Below are 18,712 nucleotides of genomic sequence, written 5' to 3'. Positions count from 1 at the left end.
TTATTGGATCCGAAGTAACAATTATTTCGTTCTCCTTTCCACTTGTGTACTGGAAATGGCTCTAAACAATCTTGAAAAGTGAATCTTGTGTGAGTGTATATACACTGTGTGTGTGTGTGTGTGTGTGTGTGTGTGTGTGTGTGCGTGCGCGCATATATATTACAATTAAAGGTTATTTTTGAAATAAAATTGGAAAATGAAATGCTGATTGTTTTGCAAAGTCCATTCCCCTTTCACAATCGTCGGTTTCGGACTTTGTCAGGGTACAGCTTTGGGGACTGTCTCTAAGTGTGCAGCGTTTTCGGCTACGTGGAGTGCGCACGCGTTTTTCGCCCGGCTGACAGAACAACATTAGCACCACGCTCCCTCCCGAGACGGTGTACCATCTGCCGCCGAAGCCGGCCCCCTTCAATCAGCGAGATGCTGTCAGGCTGGTTGGTGGCGTTGCTCGGCGTCCTGGTGGTGGCTTCGGCCGCAGGTGAGGGGCTGATCCAGCGGGGAGCGTACGCACTCTCACCTCTTTGCTCCTCTGTAGAGCGCAAGGGTCCCGAGCAAGTCTATAGGCAATCGTCCTGCTCAGCCTCATTGTTGACTTGCTTGGATCTTCCTCTACCGAGGCGGGTACGGTACAGTGATGTAAGAGGGTTATTGTTGAGCTGACGGGCCCGGGCTGGCACGCTGTTTACTCTGGAGAAGTTTAACAGTTATTGAGTATATTTAAAGCGGAGGTTGGTAAGATACCTGATTAATCAGGGCGTCAAAGGTTGCGGGAAGAATGGGGTTGAGAGGGATAGTAAATAAGCCCTGATTGGCTGAGCAGATTTGATGGGCCGAATGGTCTAATTCTGCTCCTATCGCTATGGTGACTGGGAACAAGAGAGGATAAAATCGGAAACAATCCGAACGTTTTTTCGGGGTTCAGAGCCAAAAAATGGGATCAATGTTAGATAATGGAATCAGCCCACAGAGAGTCCCAGGGTGGGAATAGGAACTCACTTGTGTCTAGGACCCTGCAGGACACTGGTGAAGGTTGGGGTTTATTCCCAAGGTTCAGTCATTGCCTTCAACTGAATTCTGGCCTCACCTTGCAGTTCTGGTCGCCCCATTACAGGAGGAACGTGGAGAGGGAGCAGGCGGGGTTTATCAGGATTGGAGGAGATGATTGGCGTGGTGGAGATACGCCTCTCCAAAGGAGGTGTCAGGCGCTCCTCCCTCCGCAAGTATGTCCAAGAGAGGCCTACAAGGTGTAGCACCTGCTTGGCCCCTACCCTGCACCCCCCACCCCAATCAGGGTCATGTGAAGCCATGGGGGCAGGTGGTGGATGGATGGTCATAGGAGCAGCTGGTGCACATAACATGTCTTGGCTATGAGACCACTGACACCAGGCAGACAATCTCTGAAGAGTATTGATAATGGCTGGGGTCCCGCGTCTTATAAAGACACTGTCCGGAAGAAGGCAATGGCAAACCACTTCTGTAGAAAAATTTGCCAAGAAAAATCATGGTCATGGAAAGACCACGATTGGTCATGGCATACGACAGGGCGCATAATAATAATGATGATGATGCTTTGTGAGGGCACGTGGCCAAGTGCCCACTGAAGGTCTTGAGTTGGAGCCCCAGCCGAGGCAGTGTGTTGTGTCTTTGAGCAAGGCAGTTAACTACACATTTCTCTGCGACAACACTGGTGCCAAGCTGTATGGGTCCTAATGCCCTTCCCTTGGACAACATTGGTGTCGTGGAGAGGGGAAACTTGCAGCATGGGCAACTGCTGGTCTTCCATACAACCTTGCCCAGGCCTGCGCCCTGGAGAGTGAAGACTTTCCAGGCGCAGATCCATGGTCTCGCAAGACTAACAGATGCCTTTATTTTATTATTTATTTGTTTGTTTTTGTAACTTGTAGTAATTTTTTACTTGCACTGTACTGCCACACAAAACATAACAGTGATAGTAAACCCGATTCTGAATTTCCTTTCACTTTCAGCTTCAAGCATCATTGTAGATTAGAAAGCTGATGGAATCCCAAACTCCTTTCTTTGAGAAAAATAAACTAACCCGTCTCCGCACATCTCCCTTAAACTTTCAGAATTTGCCCTTTCAACCCAGGGGAAAATACTATCTGCCTACTCTGTCTATGCCTCTCATAAGCTTATAAACCTCTATCTGATTTCATCTCAGCCTCTGCCGCTCCGGAGAAGTCACCCCAAGTTTGTCCAATCTCTCCTCAGAGCTCGGAGGTGTTGATCAGCCTTAGTGCCTGGGGAAAGTACCTGTTTTTGTGTCTGGGGACCCTGACGTGGATGCTATGTAGCCTCCTCCCTGATGGGAGTCATCAGATGGGACTTATCAACCTCCCTGCAGGTTAACGTGATTGAGCTCTCCTGCAATTATGAAGACACCATCTGGGTGCTTGCTTTTGTGGAGAGCTGTTGAAACTGTAAAGTTCTCCCAGGGTGTCCTTGGCATTTGCGCTCAGGGGGCAGGATGAAGGCGGCGGTGATGAACACAGCAGTAAGCTCCCTGAGCAGGCACGTCTCCTGGTCAAGAGGGATCTCTGCTGGTAAAGTGGGATGTCTCCTGGTCAGGAGTGATCTCTGCTGGTAAAGTGGGATGTCTCCTGGTAAAGACCGATCTCTCTGTTTACTTGGCTCGGATGAAGGTTTATTTCCTAACGCACAAGATTGCAAAATCACTGCTCGGCAGTTCTGCACTTTCTCTTGTTTCACGAAGGCCTAAAGTTGTTCCTGGCAAAAGTTCAGCATGTTTTGTTTTGTGACAGCAGTACATTGCAATGCATAATAATTTTTAAAATTAATTACAATAATACATATAATTAAATTAAGCGAGTGGTGTAAAAGGAGAATAAAACAAGTAAAAGTAGTGAGGTAGTGTTCATGGGTTCATTTTTCATTCAGGACCTGATGGCGGAGGGGAAGAATTTGTCACTGAAGTGTTGAGTGTTTCTTTGGGCTCCTGTCCCCGCTCCCTGATGGCACGGGAGAAGAAGACATGTCTCACTCCGTGATTTCAAAAGCCTCCTGCAAATGAAGTGTGGAGACGTGGCCTTTCCATCTCGCGTTTCCAGACTTCTGTTACCGAAAGTTTGTGAAATCACTTCCTGAAATATTTAACGGATCTAGCAGGGTGCACTCACCATCACGGGGAAAGCAGATTGCGACGTCAAATTTTTAGAAGGTTCTCCAATAGTTACAAGAGGAATCAAGGATTGGTTTCAATCTATTTCAGGAGACCAGTTACTATTTCAGAGTCCCGGGAGTTTGCCGGCACAATTGTCCAAAAGTCACCCCATGCTTTTCCTTCTTTGTGTAAAGGTGAATTTCCTTCTGTGAGAACAAACTCTCACCTCAACTCTGAACTTTCATCAACTCGTGTTCTCTGTCTGTGTCGATCTACCTATCTTTCTATATGCAGTTTGTCTTTTGCTCATTGGTTGTTTTTGTCTTTGAGTGTCGTTTTTCATTGATTTTATTGTGTTTCTCTGTTGTAATGTGAATGCCCCTAAGGGTAGAATATGACAGCTCTGATAATAAATTTACTTTGAACTATGAAATTAACTTTGTAGATCAAAACACACTGATTCAAAAATTTGGAAACTGGCTTCTGTAGCATACGACTGAGCAGAACAAAAACGTTACCCATAGGACACCATTGTTGTTCTTGTCCCACCGATACTGTACGTGACAGATACGTTTCACTGTGGAAGTTCAGAAGCATGTTGACGGGAACGCTGGGAGAATGAGGTCAGATGTGAAGATATTTGCGTTCTGTCCAGGATGGAGAGCGAATGACTTATTCTATTCTTAGCATTTCAGATTCAAGTTTACCGTCAGCAGACTCGACGGGCTGAATGGCCTAATTCTGCTCCTAATTCTTATGGTCCGATAGGATAAATGCCGTAAAAATTTGATTTCTCCCAGCAGTACAGTACATCACAAATGTGACACTTATAAATCACATCAACTTAACATAAATTACACATACACAACATAATATACAAAAACATACTTTACGAGGATATGTCTTATGAGGAAAGGTTAAGTAAGCTGAAGCTTTTCCCTTCGGAATGAAGGAGGATGAGAGGTGACGTGATAGAGGTGTACAAGATGATTTTTAAAAAATTTATTTTTTCTCTCTCTCCTTTTTCTCCCTCTGTTCCTCTCACCATACTCCTTGCCCATCCTTTAGGCTTCCCCCCTCCCCTTTCTTTCTCCCAGGCCTCCCATCCCATGATCGTCTCATATCCTTTTTGCTAATCAACTTTCCAGATCTTAGCTCCATCCCTCCCCCTCCCACTTTCAAAGCTCTTACTACCTCTTCTTTCAGTTAGTCCTGACGAAGGGTCTCGGCCCGAAAAGTCGACTGTACCTCTTCCTAGAAATGCTGCCTGGCCTGCTGCGTTCACCAGCAACTTTTGTGTGTTGGTACAAGATGATATTGGGCATAGGGCAGCCAGAGCGTGAGTCACTAACCCTGTCCTGGTCTCTCTCAGACGTAGATGATGGACCTCCAATTGTCGTCACCAAGTACGGAGCCCTGGAAGGGAAGCAGGTGTCGGTGAAGGGAACAGCCAAGCCCGTCTATAACTACCTCAGTATCCCTTTTGCGAAGCCGCCAGTCGGTCCCTTGAGGTTCTCCGTCCCGCAGACTCCAGAGACGTGGACTGGAACACGGAAAGCAACGACCTTCGCTCCAGGGTAAAAATTGCAGATCAGCTTTATTTGTCAGATGCGCATCGAAACATGCAGTGATATGTGTTGTTCACAGTAAATTAAATCAGCGAGGATTGTGCTTGGGGCTTCCTGCAAGTATCGCCATGCTTCTGCCGGCAAAATAGCATGTCCACAACTTACTAACCCTAACCAGTATGTCTTCAGAACAACTACAGCTTACTAACCTTAACCAGTACGTCTTCAGGATGACCACAACTTACTAACCCTAACCAGTACGTCTTCAGAATGACCACAGCTCACTAACCCTAACCAGTACGTCTTCAGAATGTGGGAGGGAACTGGGCCACCCAGCGGAAACCCACGCAGTCACAAGGAGAACGTACAAACTCCCTACAGTGGCGCGAATTGAACCCTGGTCTTACAGTTGGCATTGTAAAGCATAAACACAAAATAATCTGCAGATGCTGGAGTCAAAGCAACACTCACAACACGCTGGAGGAACTCAACAGGTCCGGCAGCATCCGTGGAAAAGATCGGTCAATGTTTCAGGCCGGATCCCTTTATCAGGACTGAAGAGGGAAGGGGCAGGGGCCCTGTAAAGAAGGTGGTGGGAGGGTGGGAAAGAGAAGGCTGGTAGGTTCCAGGTGAAAAACTAGTAAGGGGAAAGATAAAGGGGTGGGGGAGGGGAGGCAGGGAGGTGATAGGCAGGAAAGGTGAAGAAAGAATAGGGGAAAACACAATGGGTAGTAGGAGGAGGGGGAACCATGAGGGAGGTGATAGGCAGCTGGGGGAGGGGGCAGAGTGACATAGAGTTAGGGGAAGGGAGGGGGAGGGAATTACCGGAAGTTGGAGAATTCTATGTTCATACCAAGGGGCTGGAGACTACCTAGACGGTACTGTATATGAGGTGTTGCTCCTCCAACCTGAGTTTAGCCTCATCATGGCAGTAGAGGAGGCCATGTATGGACATATCTGAATGGGAGTGGGAAGCAGAGTTGAAGTGGGTGGCTACTGGGAGATCCTGTCGGTTTTGGCAGACGGAGCAGAAGTGCTCGACCAAGATTTCCCCCCACCTTCTTTATAGGGCCTCTGCCCCTTGCCTCTGCCCCTTCCCTCTGCAGTCCTGATGAAGGGTTCCGGCCCGAAACGTCGACCGATCTTTTGCACGGATGCTGCCTGACCTGCTGAGTTCCTCCAGCATGTTGTGAGTGTGGCATTGTAAAGCGTTGTAATAACCACCCGCTGTCAAGGTTGGCGGCAGTAGAAATGGCCCGTCATTGCCAACTCTTGCCATGAAAGCTCACCAACACCTCTACTTCCTCTGGGAGCTAAAGACATTTGGCAAGTCAATGTCGACCCCCACCAATTTTTTATTGGTGCACCACAGAGAGCATTCTGTCTGGATGTATCACAGCTTGGTGTGGCAACTGGTGTGCCCGTAACCGCAAGAAACTGCAGAGTTGTGGACACTGCTCAGCACACCCAGCGGGAATCAGATGATAAGATGGGATCTTGGCCTCACAATCTACCTCATTGTGACCTTCCACCTTATTGTCTGCCTACACTGCTCTTCCTCTGTAACTGTAGCTCTTTATTCTGCATTGTTATTGTTTTACCTTATTCTACCCCAATGCACTGTGCAATGATCCGATCAGAATGAGCTTTTCCCCAGGGCCCAAGTGGCTAATACAAGGGGCGTAATTTTAATGTGATTGGCGGAAAGTGTCAGGGGATGTCAGAGCTAGATTTCTTTAAGAGTGGTGTGCACATGGTACGTGCTGCCAAGGGTGGTGGTAAAGGCATATGTATTGAAGATATTTAAGAATCTCCTAAATAGGTGCATAAATAAAAGAAAAATCATGGGCCATGTTGTTGGGGGGGGGGGTTAGTGTTTGTTTGATCTTGGACTAGATTAAAAGATCAGCACAATATCACAGGCTGAAAGGCCTGTGCTGTATTGTTCTGTTCTATGTTCTAAAAGTATGCACAAAAAGACCACAGGAAGAGGGTTTGGCTGGTCGGTCTTTTGAGTCTGTTCCGCCAATCCATCAGGTCAGATTTATTGCCTTCTCCCCGTAACATTTGACCCATAACAAAGGGAATAACATGTTTTCGTGATTTATTCATGGATAATTGTCTCATATCTTTTGAACAGTTGTCTAATAAATATAATTTGCCTAGATCACATTTTTTCATATATTTACAGATTAGAAACTTTTTGAATGTTATTTTACCGATATCACATCAAACTGAAATTACAGAAAAAATTTTAGGTTTAAACCCTTATCAGAAGAGTTTAATAGTAATTATTCATGATTTAATTATGAAAATATGTCTAGGTACATCTAATAAAATTAAGGGTGAATGGGAAAGAGAACTTCAGGTATCTTTACCTATAGGGAAATGGGAGAAAGTTCTCCAACTAGTTAACACTTCTTCAATGTGTGCTAGACAGGCTTTCATACAACTTAAGGTGGTTCATAGGGCCCATATGTCTAAGGATAAGTTAGCTCATTTTTATTGCCATATAAATCCTGTCTGTGACAGATGTAATTCTGAGGTAGCTTCCTTGACACATATGTTCTGGTCTTGCTCTCTTTTGGAAAAATATTGGAAAGACATTTTTGATATTATTTCGCAAACACGAGGAAATCTGCAGATGCTGGAATTTCAAGCAACACACTTAAAAATTGCTGGTGAACGCAGCAGGCCAGGCAGCATCTATAGGAAGAGGTACAGTCGATGTTTCGGGCCGAGACCCTTCATCAGGAGTAGCTGAAAGAAGAGATAGTAAGAGATTTGAAAGTGGGAGGGGGAGGGGGAGATCCAAAATGATAGGAGAAGACAGGAGGGGGAGGGATGGAACCAAGAGCTGGACAGGTGAGTGGCAAAAGGGATACGAGAGGATCATGGGACGGGAGGCCTATGGAGAAAGAAAGAGGGGGGAAGCCCAGAGGATGGGCAAGGAGTATAGTGAGAGGGACAGAGGGAGAAAAAGGAGAGAGAGAGAGAGGAAAAAAATAATAATAAATAAATAAATAAACAAACAAACAAAGAATGGATGGGGTACGAAGGGGAGGTAAAAAGGGGCATTAACGGAAGTTAGAGAAGTCAGTGTTCATGCCATCAGGTTGGAGGATACCCAGACGGAATATAAGATGTTGTTCCTTCAACCTGAGTATGGCTTCATCTTTACAGTAGAGGAGGCCGTGGATAGACATATCAGAATGGGAATGGGATGTGGAATTAAATGTGTGGCCACTGGGCGATCCTGCTTTCCCTGGCGGACAGAGCGTAGATGTTCAGCAAAACGATCTCCCAGTCTGCGTCGGGTCTCACCAATATATAGAAGGCCACATCAGGAGCACCGGATGCAGTATATCACCCCAGCCAACTCACAGGTGAAGTGTCGCCTCACCTGGAGGGACTGTCTGGGGCCCTGAATGGTGGTGAGGGAGGAAATGTAAGGGCATGTGTAGCACTTGTTCCGCTTATAAGGATAAGTGCCAGGAGGGAAATCAGTGGGGAGGGATGGGGGGGGACGAGTGGACAAGGGAGTCGCGTAAGGAGCGATCCCTGCGGAAAGCGGGGGGGGAGGGAAAGATGTGCTTAGTGGTGGGATCCCGTTGGAGGTGGCGGAAGTTACGGATATTATTTCAGTAGTTTTGCGTATTGATTTACAACCTCATCTGATTACTGCAACTTTTGGATTACCAGTGATAGACTCTAGTCATTTATCCCCTTCAGCTTGTCATTTGTTTGCATTTGTTACATTAATAGCCAGAAGATCCATTTTATTTAAGTGGAAAGATTCTAATCGCCCTACTTCATTTAAATGGTTTTCCAAAACTATAACATGTTTAAACTTGGAAAAAATTAGGAGTCGTACTATCGATCCTTCGGTTAAATTTGAAGAAACTATGAGGCCATTTATTCAACATTTTAATACGATGTAAGCTGACCTTTTCTGAATCCTTTTCAATAACTTTTTGTTTGCATATAGAGGAGCGGAGTTAATGACAAATCATGATTTTAACCAATGAAACATGGCAGCCCAGTCTTTGTTTTGTTTTGTTTTGGTTTTTTTTAGTGTAGGAGGACTTCTGCTTTGTATAAAATTTTCTGAATCTTTTCATGTTCAGTTATTAAGAGATTGGGGGGCTTAAATTACATATGCTGAGGATGTTCTACGAGTCTGTGGTGGCCAGTGCTATCATGTTTGCTGTTGTGTGCTGGGGCAGCAGGCTGAGGGTAGCAGACACCAACAGAATCAACAAACTCATTCGTAAGGCCACTGATGTTGTGGGGATGGAACTGGACTCTCTCACAGTGGTGTCTGAAAAGAGGATGCTGTCTAAGTTGCATGCCATCTTGGTCAATGTTTCCCATCCACTACATAATGTACTGGGTGGGCACAGGAGTACATTCAGCCAGAGACTCATTCCACCGAAATGCAGCACAGAGCGTCATAGGAAGTCATTCCTGCCTGTGGCCATCAAACTTTACAACTCCTCCCTTGGAGGGTCAGACACCCTGAGCCAATAGACTGGTCCTGGACTTACTTCGTAATTTACTGGCATAATTTACATATTACTATTTAACTATTTATGGTTCTATTACTATTTATTATTTATGGTGCAACTGTAACGAAAATCAATTTCCCCCGGGATCAATAAAGTATGACTATGACTATATGTTACTCGGAGTCTGTGTCTGCATATGTTAACCGTTATTAATGTAATCCCGATCTCTTTGTATTATTATCATTATTATGTTTATCAATTTGAAACTTAATAAAAAAAGATTGAGAAAGAAGGAACCCAGGTTTCTCAACCAGGGTTCTGCGGGAATCCAGGGTTCCATGAGAGGTTGCTCAAGGTTCCGCGAGAGATTGTGATTAAAAAAAAACGTCGTTTTTTTAAAATTCGTGCATCACGCAATACTAGCGCTTGAAGTGGTCGGCAGTGACTGATTAGCCCCCTTAACAAGCTCACTCACTAACTTATGGGAATGAAGAAAGTTTACTCATGTAGCATAAAGTTGGAGGTAAAAGAAAATTTTACGCGCCGCGACTCAGCTCCTGACCTGCCACTTTGCTGTTGTTGTAAACATTGCAAAGGGTGGATTGTGTAGGTTTGAAGTGAATTGCCTTGTGAGGTTTTCGTGCTTTTTGTAGTTTTGTCGTTTAGTTATTTATAATGCCGTTTTAAAAATATTATATCAACCCCTGCATTTTACAGACATGTCTAGCGGTCCAATGTCTAATGGTACAATCTTCTGGGTCATTAGCTAGTGCAACAACGGGGAAAGTCCTCCCTCACAACGAGAGCTACTTATCAATGTGATTTACGTGGACCGTTGATCCGAGCTGCCTGATTCCAATGTGCCTAGTCTGTGGCAAACAGCTTACAAATGGCTCCAACAATATGAAAAGACACTAAACAGTAAATCACAGCCATATGATACGTAAAAGTGCTGATCATTTTAAACGGCTATTGGAATCTCAAAACCGAGTAAAGCTTTTGTTAATAAAGTCACAGTCAATAAGAAGTCTCAGGAAGCAAGTTGTTTAGTAGCAGAACTTATTACCCAGAAAAGGAAAGGTCACACAGTTGATGAGAACCTAATAATGGCAGCAAGTAAAGTTATAGTGGTTAAAATGCTAGGATAAGATGCAAAACGAGAAACTGAAAAGGTTTCACGCCCAATCATGTTGGTGGCTGTTCTTGGCTTGTGAAGATCAAGAGGGAAGATGAGTCCTCAGGAGTGATGGCAAGATTGTTGATGACTGTAGAGGCCAGTTCTTGATCTGCAGACTCTAGAACAGTAGAGACACGGGAACAGTTGAGATGCGGGTGCTTGGGTAGTAGGATCCTTCCAAAAATCCTCTTCTCTTCGGAAGTCTCTCCCCTGGATTGCTCAAATTCCTGGCTGCTCCCTGGATCAGCATTCTCCAGCGGACTGTGTCACAAGCAAGCTGCTGCCTCTCATTGCCCTCAATATCTGCCTGAGAGAGCTGCTGCTTAAGTAGGTCTTTGTACTCTTGTGCGGGATACCACCATCTCCCTTGTACTGAGAGAGTTCTCAGCAGAGTACTGCTTTCGTAACCTGGAGTTGTCCATGCGAGACACGTGGCCAGGCCAGCGGAGTTGCCTGAGCAGTGAAGCGGTTTCAATGCTTGGGAGTTGAGCCTTCACCAGGACCTCGTTGTTTGTCGTCGTCGTCATCATAGTCGTAGTCATAGTCGTCATACTTTATTGATCCCGGGGGAAATTGGGGGCAAACTCCTGCCGGCTGATACCCATGATGGAGCGGAGAGATGATCTGATAGAGGGGCATAAGATGATGAGAGGCATTGATCGTGTGGATAGTCAGAGGCTTTTTCCCAGGGCTGAAATGGCTAGCACGAGAGGGCACAGTTTTAAGGTGTTTGGAAGCAGGTACAGAGGAGATGTCAGGGGTAAGTTTTTTATGCAGAGAGTGGTGAGTGTGTGGAACAGGCTGCCGGCGACGGTGGTGGAAGTGGATACGATAGGGTCTTGAGACTCCTGGACAGGTACATGGAGCTCAGAAAAATAGAGGGCTATGGGTAATCTTAGGTAATTTCTAAAGTAAGTACATGTTGGGCACAGCATTGTGGGCTGAAGGGCCTGTATTGTGTTGTAGGTTTTCTATGTTTCTATGTCAATTCTACCGAGCCTATCTTTAGAAAAATTAAATCCCATTTTGGCTTAAGCCATTTATTTAACAGAAATTTATGATGTTTGCCGTATAAGTTTTTAAAATTTATGGAAGATTAATTTCAAGAAACATAAGCTAAGCTTAACTACCTGCTTTCAAGAAAGCTTGGCTAAAAATTTATTCTCTACTCAAAAGAGCATTGACAATTATTTTTGGATGATTATATCTGCAACTTACTGATCACACTAACGCACCATGGGCTGTAGATATAATAATGTTTGCGCAGGGGTTCCCTGAGAGGTGAAAATTATTTCAAGAGTTCCTTCAAGGTAAAATATGGTGAGAAAGGCTGCCCTAACGTATCAATTTCCACATTAAATGTACACAATGACTTGGCCTCCAGAACTGTCTGTGGCAATGAATTGATCGAGAAAATAGCCGTGATTCCCTTTGTCTATTTGGGACACTGTGCCACTTAATTGGGACAGGAGACTGTTGCCTACAGTTTCTAACTAGCTTCAGTTGTGTCCATTTGTTAGACAGTACGCTGTGCTGAGAGAGAACCATTTTTAAATAGTGTCTGTTGTGTGTGCTTGTGTGATGTTATCCATTTGGGCTGACAGATGTTGATTCAAAAAGCAGTAATTTTTGATTTTTTTTATTATTTGACTTTATTCAGAAAGGCAATGAAGGCAGTCCATATCTGTACTAGGTATTTCTGCTGATTTTGTTCACTTACTGTCAATCAAAAGAACACGGCAGAGTACACTGGACAAATTCCTCTGTTGATAACTATTAGGAACTAATACAGAGGTTTATAGTACTGTAGTAGTAGTGGTAGAATTCTGATTTGTTCTGTACTTGTTACTCAGTTAAATGGGAGTTTGTCTTTGTGTTTTAACTGTTTTAATGAAACTTCAGCTAATTGAGTCAGCCACTTAGTTGGGCCAGAAAGTCCTGATGTGTCCCAATTAACTGGAATCCACTGTATTTATTAAGAAAATAAAGACAAACAATAAAACGTTCACTAAAAATTAAGTTACGTAGATGCTTATCTAAGTGTGCACATGGACCCTTTATCTGCAGCACATTTCTGACCTTTCCGTGTCACTGATCGCAACCCCAGACCGTGGTGAGCCCCCGAAACAAGAGCGAGTGCTCCCCATGTGCTATATTTAGACTACAGCAGCACTTGGATGCAGGAAGTGGTGCCAGAAGTGTTCTTTAAACAGGCCACTCAAGAACTAACATGGCGGCAGTGGCTTTGGACCGGCAGATGGTGTTAAACGTTCACACTAAAACGAGATAGATTAGAGATCAAGTTCATTTTCACAGCAGGATAGAAGCTGTCCTTGAGCCCGGTGGTAAATGCTTACAGACTTTTGTATCTTCTGCCTGATGGGAGAGGGGGAAAAAGAGAATGCCCAGGGTGGGAGCGGGTCTTTAATTATTTTGTCTTCTTCACCAAGGCAGTGGGAAGTGTAGACAATGTCCATGCAGGGGAGGTCGGTTCCTGTGAAGTGCACAGCTGGGTCCAATACTCTCTGCCGTTACCATATGAAGCTGAGATGCATCTGGAGAGGATGCCTCTATGATGCTCCAATAAATATTGGTGAGGGTCAAAGGGGTCATGCCGAGTAGTAGCAAAGGACGTGAAGAGGGGTAGTGACACACCTACTGAGATTCCAGAATACGGGATTCAACAGGGAACAAGCTGGGGGATACCCAGTGCCAATTTGTGCACAGCAAACCCCAGCAACGTTGAAAATAAATTTATTATCAACGTACATCTATGTCACCATAAGGAACCCCGAGATTCGCTTTCTTGTGGGCATTCACAGTAGAAAAGAAATAGAAACAAATCAGTGAAAATCTACAAGAACTGATATTCAAAAGAAGGCAAACTGTGCAACTACAAAATTAAACTAAAAATAATAATAGATAAGGACATAAATATTGCAGAGAACATGAGTTGTCAAGTTGTTGAAAGTGAGTCCATAGTTTGTGGAGTCAGATCAGAGTTGAGGTGAGTGAAGTTATCCACACCAGTTCAGGAGCCTGGTGGGGTAGGGAATAATTTCCCAGTCCTCAGGCTCTGTACCTCCTCCCGACAACAGAGATGAGATCACAGCCTGCTACTGTGTCGATGGAAGGGAGGCTGCTTTCTTTGATGTACTAGTGTGTCCACAGCTCCGCAGTTCCTTGCGGTCTCAGGCAGAGCAGTTGCCATAACCAAGCCGTGATTCATCTGGATAGGATGCTTTCTGTGGGGAAGTGGTGAGGGAAGAGGAGGACTGAGGAGAAAGCAGTGGTGGAAAGGCTTCATTGAAATGGCCAGCCGAGGTTAAAATTATGGCCACAGCTTGACGGCTCCTGGTTATTTGGCAGACTGAATTGGGTTATTCTCCTGTACTCAGGGTCACTGACTTGCATTTGTACTCAATCCACTCCTCTCTCTCTCTCTCTCTCTCTCTCTCTCATCCCAGATGTCTACAAAATTCAGTTTTGGCAGAGTTCTTGACAGAATTCCTGATTATTAATTCAGGACCAGCAGCGTACAGTGAGAATTGCCTGTACCTAAATGTGCACACGCCTGTCCGGCCCACTGACACCAAGACCAAGCTTCCCGTGAGTACTGTATGGCGTTAGTGATGGTGTTGGGTTCGCTGACTGTGAATCTCTAAACTCAAATGAAGATTTTACGTTCTATCAGATATAAATAGCAATGGGTACCCTCACTAAAGGGAGGTTACACTGTGACTATCCAATCTACAAAGACCAGTCCACTTCCTGTTTATTCTCCGCACTGATTCCAGCGTCAATACCCACTATTGGAATGGTGGGTCCCCTCACCCTACCAATGAGAAGATACTTACAGCTAACAAAATAGCTTAAAGCACATTACATTTATTTTCAATGACACGTATTTAAGTTCAGACAACGTACTTCAAACACATTTAAAACTCAGGATTTCTGTCTTGTAACTGGGTTAAGGGTGAAAGGTGATAAGTTTAAGGGGAACATGAGGGGAAACTTCTTCACAGAAAGTGGTGAGGGTCTTGAATGAGCTCCCAGTGCAAGTGGTGGATATGCTTTCGATTTCAACATTCAAGATAAGTTTGGGTAGGTACATGGATGGGACAGGTATGGAGGGCTATGGTCCAGGTGCAAGTCAATGGGACGAGGTGGTTTAAATGGTTCAGCATGGAGTAGATGGGCCAAAGGGGCTCTTTCTGTGCTGTACTTTTCTACGACTGTAAAAGACGTCCAAAGTACAAACCATTTCATAAACACGATGGATTTCCAAAACACAAACACAATTCCAATAAACTAAAAAGACACACTAACAATGCAGGTGAACCAGTCATCCATTGCAGAAATCGAAGGCAGAGGAATAGATTCTTATTCACTCTGTGTTTCTTTCATGCTTCTTGATGTTCCTTAATTCACTCCAAATCAGCCTGGACTGCTGTCTCCTTTCATACTGTTTCATTGCTACTTGGGTAACCCCACACACGATTTTCTTTCAGATACCTGTAAGGGGTTTCTTCTTTGATGTTACTGCGTAGGCTAATTAAAATGGCTTCTTTGTTATGTTATAATTGAAATGGCTTCTTTGTTCTGTTAACCGCTGAGAAAGTCTTCCCGCTAGTAGTTTGATTGGATTATGTTATTGATAAGAGAGTGAATGAACCAATTGGGATAGATGTTATTCTTTCTGTGTGTCTGTAAGTTATTGTGATGCGCAGGTTTTAGGGCAGAAGGTGCGTGAGAGAGAGAGTGAGGATGGACAAGGTGCTGTGAGTCGGCTAACGGGGTCAAACCCCGAGCAGGAGTCCGAGGTCCAGGGTGTTCAGTGAGTAGAGGAAACGGACTTGTGTAGAACGTCTGGTCGACCACCGTTGTTGGTCCCAGGCGGCAGGTCGAGGTGGTCCGAGGGGATCACAGGGTGAAGAAGGAGGGTCCCGAGCTCCAACTGTTTGTGCACGAAGAGATTGAACTTTGATAAGTGTGGCGCCTTTTATTTTCCTTTTATATTTTATCTCTATTAATTATATAGTTCCAGTAATATCTATAAACTGTAATTCACTTAATCGTATCTGCTGTATTGTCTGTTATTTGGGTGGGGTGGGGTACATCACACAGCATCCACACAAACTAATTATCCAGTTTGGTGGGGCTGAGGGCTGTTTCCCTAGACGACAGCGAGCTGAGCAACCCTGAGGCTTGCTGGGGGGGCGACATTTGGGGGATTTTGTCTGGGATTGGATTCAGTGGTGTGCTGTGTGGTTGCCCTGTTTAAATCAGTAATGTGTGTTTCTGTGGGTTATTTGCTGGTTATTGCTGCATGCGTGTTGGATGAGGTCTTTGTTCGAGTTCAGACTAGCATTGACAAGTTGGGGGTGGAACTCGGGGCTGTCCATGCTGTTCGGAGAGAGAGGAAAGAGTGGTCTGATTCGGAGTTAGTGCCTGCGAATAAATGTTCTAACTCTGGCAGGCTCTGCCTGGCATTTGCGCGGAGGCGTGCGAGACGTGGACAGAGCGGATTTCTCAGTTGTTAGATGAGTGGCAGTGTTTGGTTGAGGGAGAACGACAGGGAATGGTTGAAAGTTTGAGCAGGCGGGCTGGTGACGGTGTTAGAGCTGTCAGGTTCACTTACACCGTAGTGACAGCTGTCAGTTATTTGAAAGAGGGGGAAAAGTTTTCAGTGTATCTTCTCTGGCTAGGAGGGCAGCTAAATTGCTTGCAGGGGGATTATTTTGGGGATCAGCCCCGACCTCAGTTGTTCAGCTGATCAGAGAGGGGTCAGGAAACTTAGTGGAGGCCCAGTGGGGGAACAGCTTGGGGTCTGTGGGGGAGCACGTTCCCAGCAATGTACCAAGGAACTTCCAAAAGGAAAAGACCATATTCCTGAAAGCTTAGAGGAACCATGCCCCAAGGTGTCGTTACGGATAGAGGGAAGTGGTGCTAAAGCCATCCTCGACCCTAGGGCGCAGGTCAAGTTGTTGTACAGTTCATTTTTCAACTGGTGCCTGAAGCAGTTACCCTTGACAACTGCAAGGGCACTGGAGATTTGGGGTACCAGTGCCAATAGTTATCTAGAAGACGATGATTGGTTTATGACCGTGGAGTTCATGGGGGCGTTGTCTGGGCACCCAGCGTGTCGAGTTGCTTCTGAGGACATGTGTAGCAGCCTTGAGCCGGTACCGAATTTAAACGAGACCCAACTGTGGTACGGCCTGGGGGAGGTAGCTGAGGGTGAGACCCTCTTAGCAGATGCTCCGAACTACCACGGGGGCAGGGGGGGGGGGAGTTGGCCGCTGAAGACACCTCAGTGAGAGAGAGGTCGTGGCGACTGGACCCTGGCGGCGTGGAAGATGAAGGCAGCGTGTGTGTGGATGATGCGACGTGGTTTAATGTGCTGCATCTGAGGGGTGGATGTTGCCAGATCCTGAGGAGTGCGGCTGTTGAGCCGAAGATGGCCGTTATTAGTTCCCTAGGATTCTTCCGATCCGAAAAGATGCCCAAGGGAATATCCAGAGCCCCTGCATCCTTCCCCAGGGGCATGAGGAAGACCATGGGGGAAGTGAAGGTGTGTGGAGTTTTGGCGTATGTGGATGACCGCCTAGAGCTTGGATTCGCCTGGGGGGACTATGAGGCGAGGTGAGTGGCTGAGCCCGGGCGACCGAAGCGAAGTGTCAAATGTGGAGGAGTTTTTGGCCGGCGGAGTTTGGTGCAATGTGAGGAAAGTGACCCGACATACCAGTTGAACTTCCTGGTGTTGGGACAGACAGTGGTGGACCTGGGGATGGAAACCCAGGTCGTCAATCGGAATGAGATACAGGGGAGAGAGGGGATTTGCACCGCTGAACTGAGTGCTCAGAAATGCCGGCCGGAGACTGAGTGCCGCAGTCGTGGGACGACCATTGCAGACTTGGAATTCACGCTCGTCAACGTGGAGAAGGAGCAACGGAATTCCAAGCCGACACTGCAGTCATGTACTGATGAATTAATCCAGCGAGGCGAAACAATGACCCACCTTCGAAGGGATCAGCAGAAACTCACGACGTCGATCCAGAAAAGATTGGAGGACTTACAAGTTGGGGAAGATCAAGGAAGTGGTCTGACTGAGGCCGACAGAAAACCGAGAGCCCAGAGAGGGGAGTTTGACTACACTTCCGAGGAGGTGAAGCAATGGAGGACAGATCTCAGAAAAGGGAGGCGGACGCTTGAAAGGAACCTGAAGGTGACTATCGACAGTTTTAATGAAGTGGAAAAACTGAAAGTTGACCTGGAAGAAGTCATTGGGAAGGAAAAACTGGAGGCTGAACATCCTTTAACTGCTGCTTTTCAGGTCAGGGTGGAAGAAGCTGGTGGGGTAACTGCGTCCCAGATTGAGGTGGCCAAGAACCGTCAGTCAGAACTACTGAGGCTGTGGCGAGAGTTGAAGGAGTCCCCGAAGAAGCTGACGTCTCGACTGCAGGAGGCTGAAGGGGTAGCCCCGGCTAAATGCTTCAGTTTGGAGAAACTCAAACAGCAGCTACTGATCGAGGGAATGAGGAAGAATACGGATTCGAAGGATGATGTGCTGGACATGTGGTACATGCTGCCTTTCGCTAACTTCCCCGTGATTGAGGAAGAGACCTTTGGCCCTTCTCCCACTGAGTCAGGTGTAGTGGGGAGGGCTAGCTGCGGGCAGTCTGGGTTACAGCAGGACCAGGAAGGAAAAGGAGCGGGGCCCCGGACACGGGACAGGGGGCTCCGAGTTGTAGCGGTGGCCTGAGTGAGAGAGGAGTTGGCAAGAGACCCAAGGTGTCCCTAGTAGCGTCCGAGCCTTTAGGGTTTAGGTGAGGGGGTACGGAGGTCTCGGAGGATTAGGAAGCTCCCAGATAGGTTGGCCTATGTAGCACCCGTGGATGGGCAGAAGATCCACTGTTTGGGGAGCAATGTCACTGTGTGTATCTGGATGGGTTTTTATGTATGCAGGACTGGTTGGCGAGTTATTTAGACGTCATGAGGACATGACTTTATTTGGTGGGGGGATAGTGTAAGGGGTTTCTTCTTTTATGTTACTGCATAGGCTAATTAAAATGGCTTCTTTGTTATGTTAGCTGCTGAGAAAGTCCTCCCGCTAGCAGCTTGTTTAGATTATGTTATTGATAAGAGGATGAACAAACCAATTGGGATGGATGTTATTCTTTCTGTGTGTCTGTAAGTCATCGTCATGCACAGGTTTTGGGGCAGAAGGCGTGCGAGAGAGAGAGAGGCCCAGTTTGGCGGGACCGAGGGCTATTTCCCTAGACGACAGCGAGCTGAGCGACCCTGAGACTTGCTGGGG

At 46.1% G+C, this 18,712-nt stretch overlaps 1 protein-coding gene across 2 annotated transcripts in view; it reads left to right on the top strand.

Moving 5' to 3' along the window:
- The first annotated feature begins 373 nt into the window (after positions 1-373).
- Positions 374-18,712, top strand: part of LOC140210746 (fatty acyl-CoA hydrolase precursor, medium chain-like) — an 84,378-nt gene continuing 66,039 nt past the window's right edge. The window contains exons 1-3 of one of the 2 annotated variants that reach the window (XM_072279982.1): positions 374-478; positions 4,512-4,716; positions 13,860-14,001. In XM_072279982.1, the coding sequence (XP_072136083.1) occupies positions 421-478; positions 4,512-4,716; positions 13,860-14,001 (405 nt within the window). In that variant the 5' untranslated portion in view covers positions 374-420. The remainder of the gene's footprint in view (positions 479-4,511; positions 4,717-13,859; positions 14,002-18,712) is intronic. The other variant, XM_072279983.1, reaches the window with a different exon arrangement.

The sequence above is a fragment of the Mobula birostris genome, chromosome 15, assembly GCF_030028105.1.
Source record: "Mobula birostris isolate sMobBir1 chromosome 15, sMobBir1.hap1, whole genome shotgun sequence".
NCBI classification, from domain to species: Eukaryota; Metazoa; Chordata; class Chondrichthyes; order Myliobatiformes; family Myliobatidae; genus Mobula; species Mobula birostris.
Note: the sequence above shows the minus strand (reverse complement) of the source record. Positions and strands in the feature narration are given on the sequence as shown.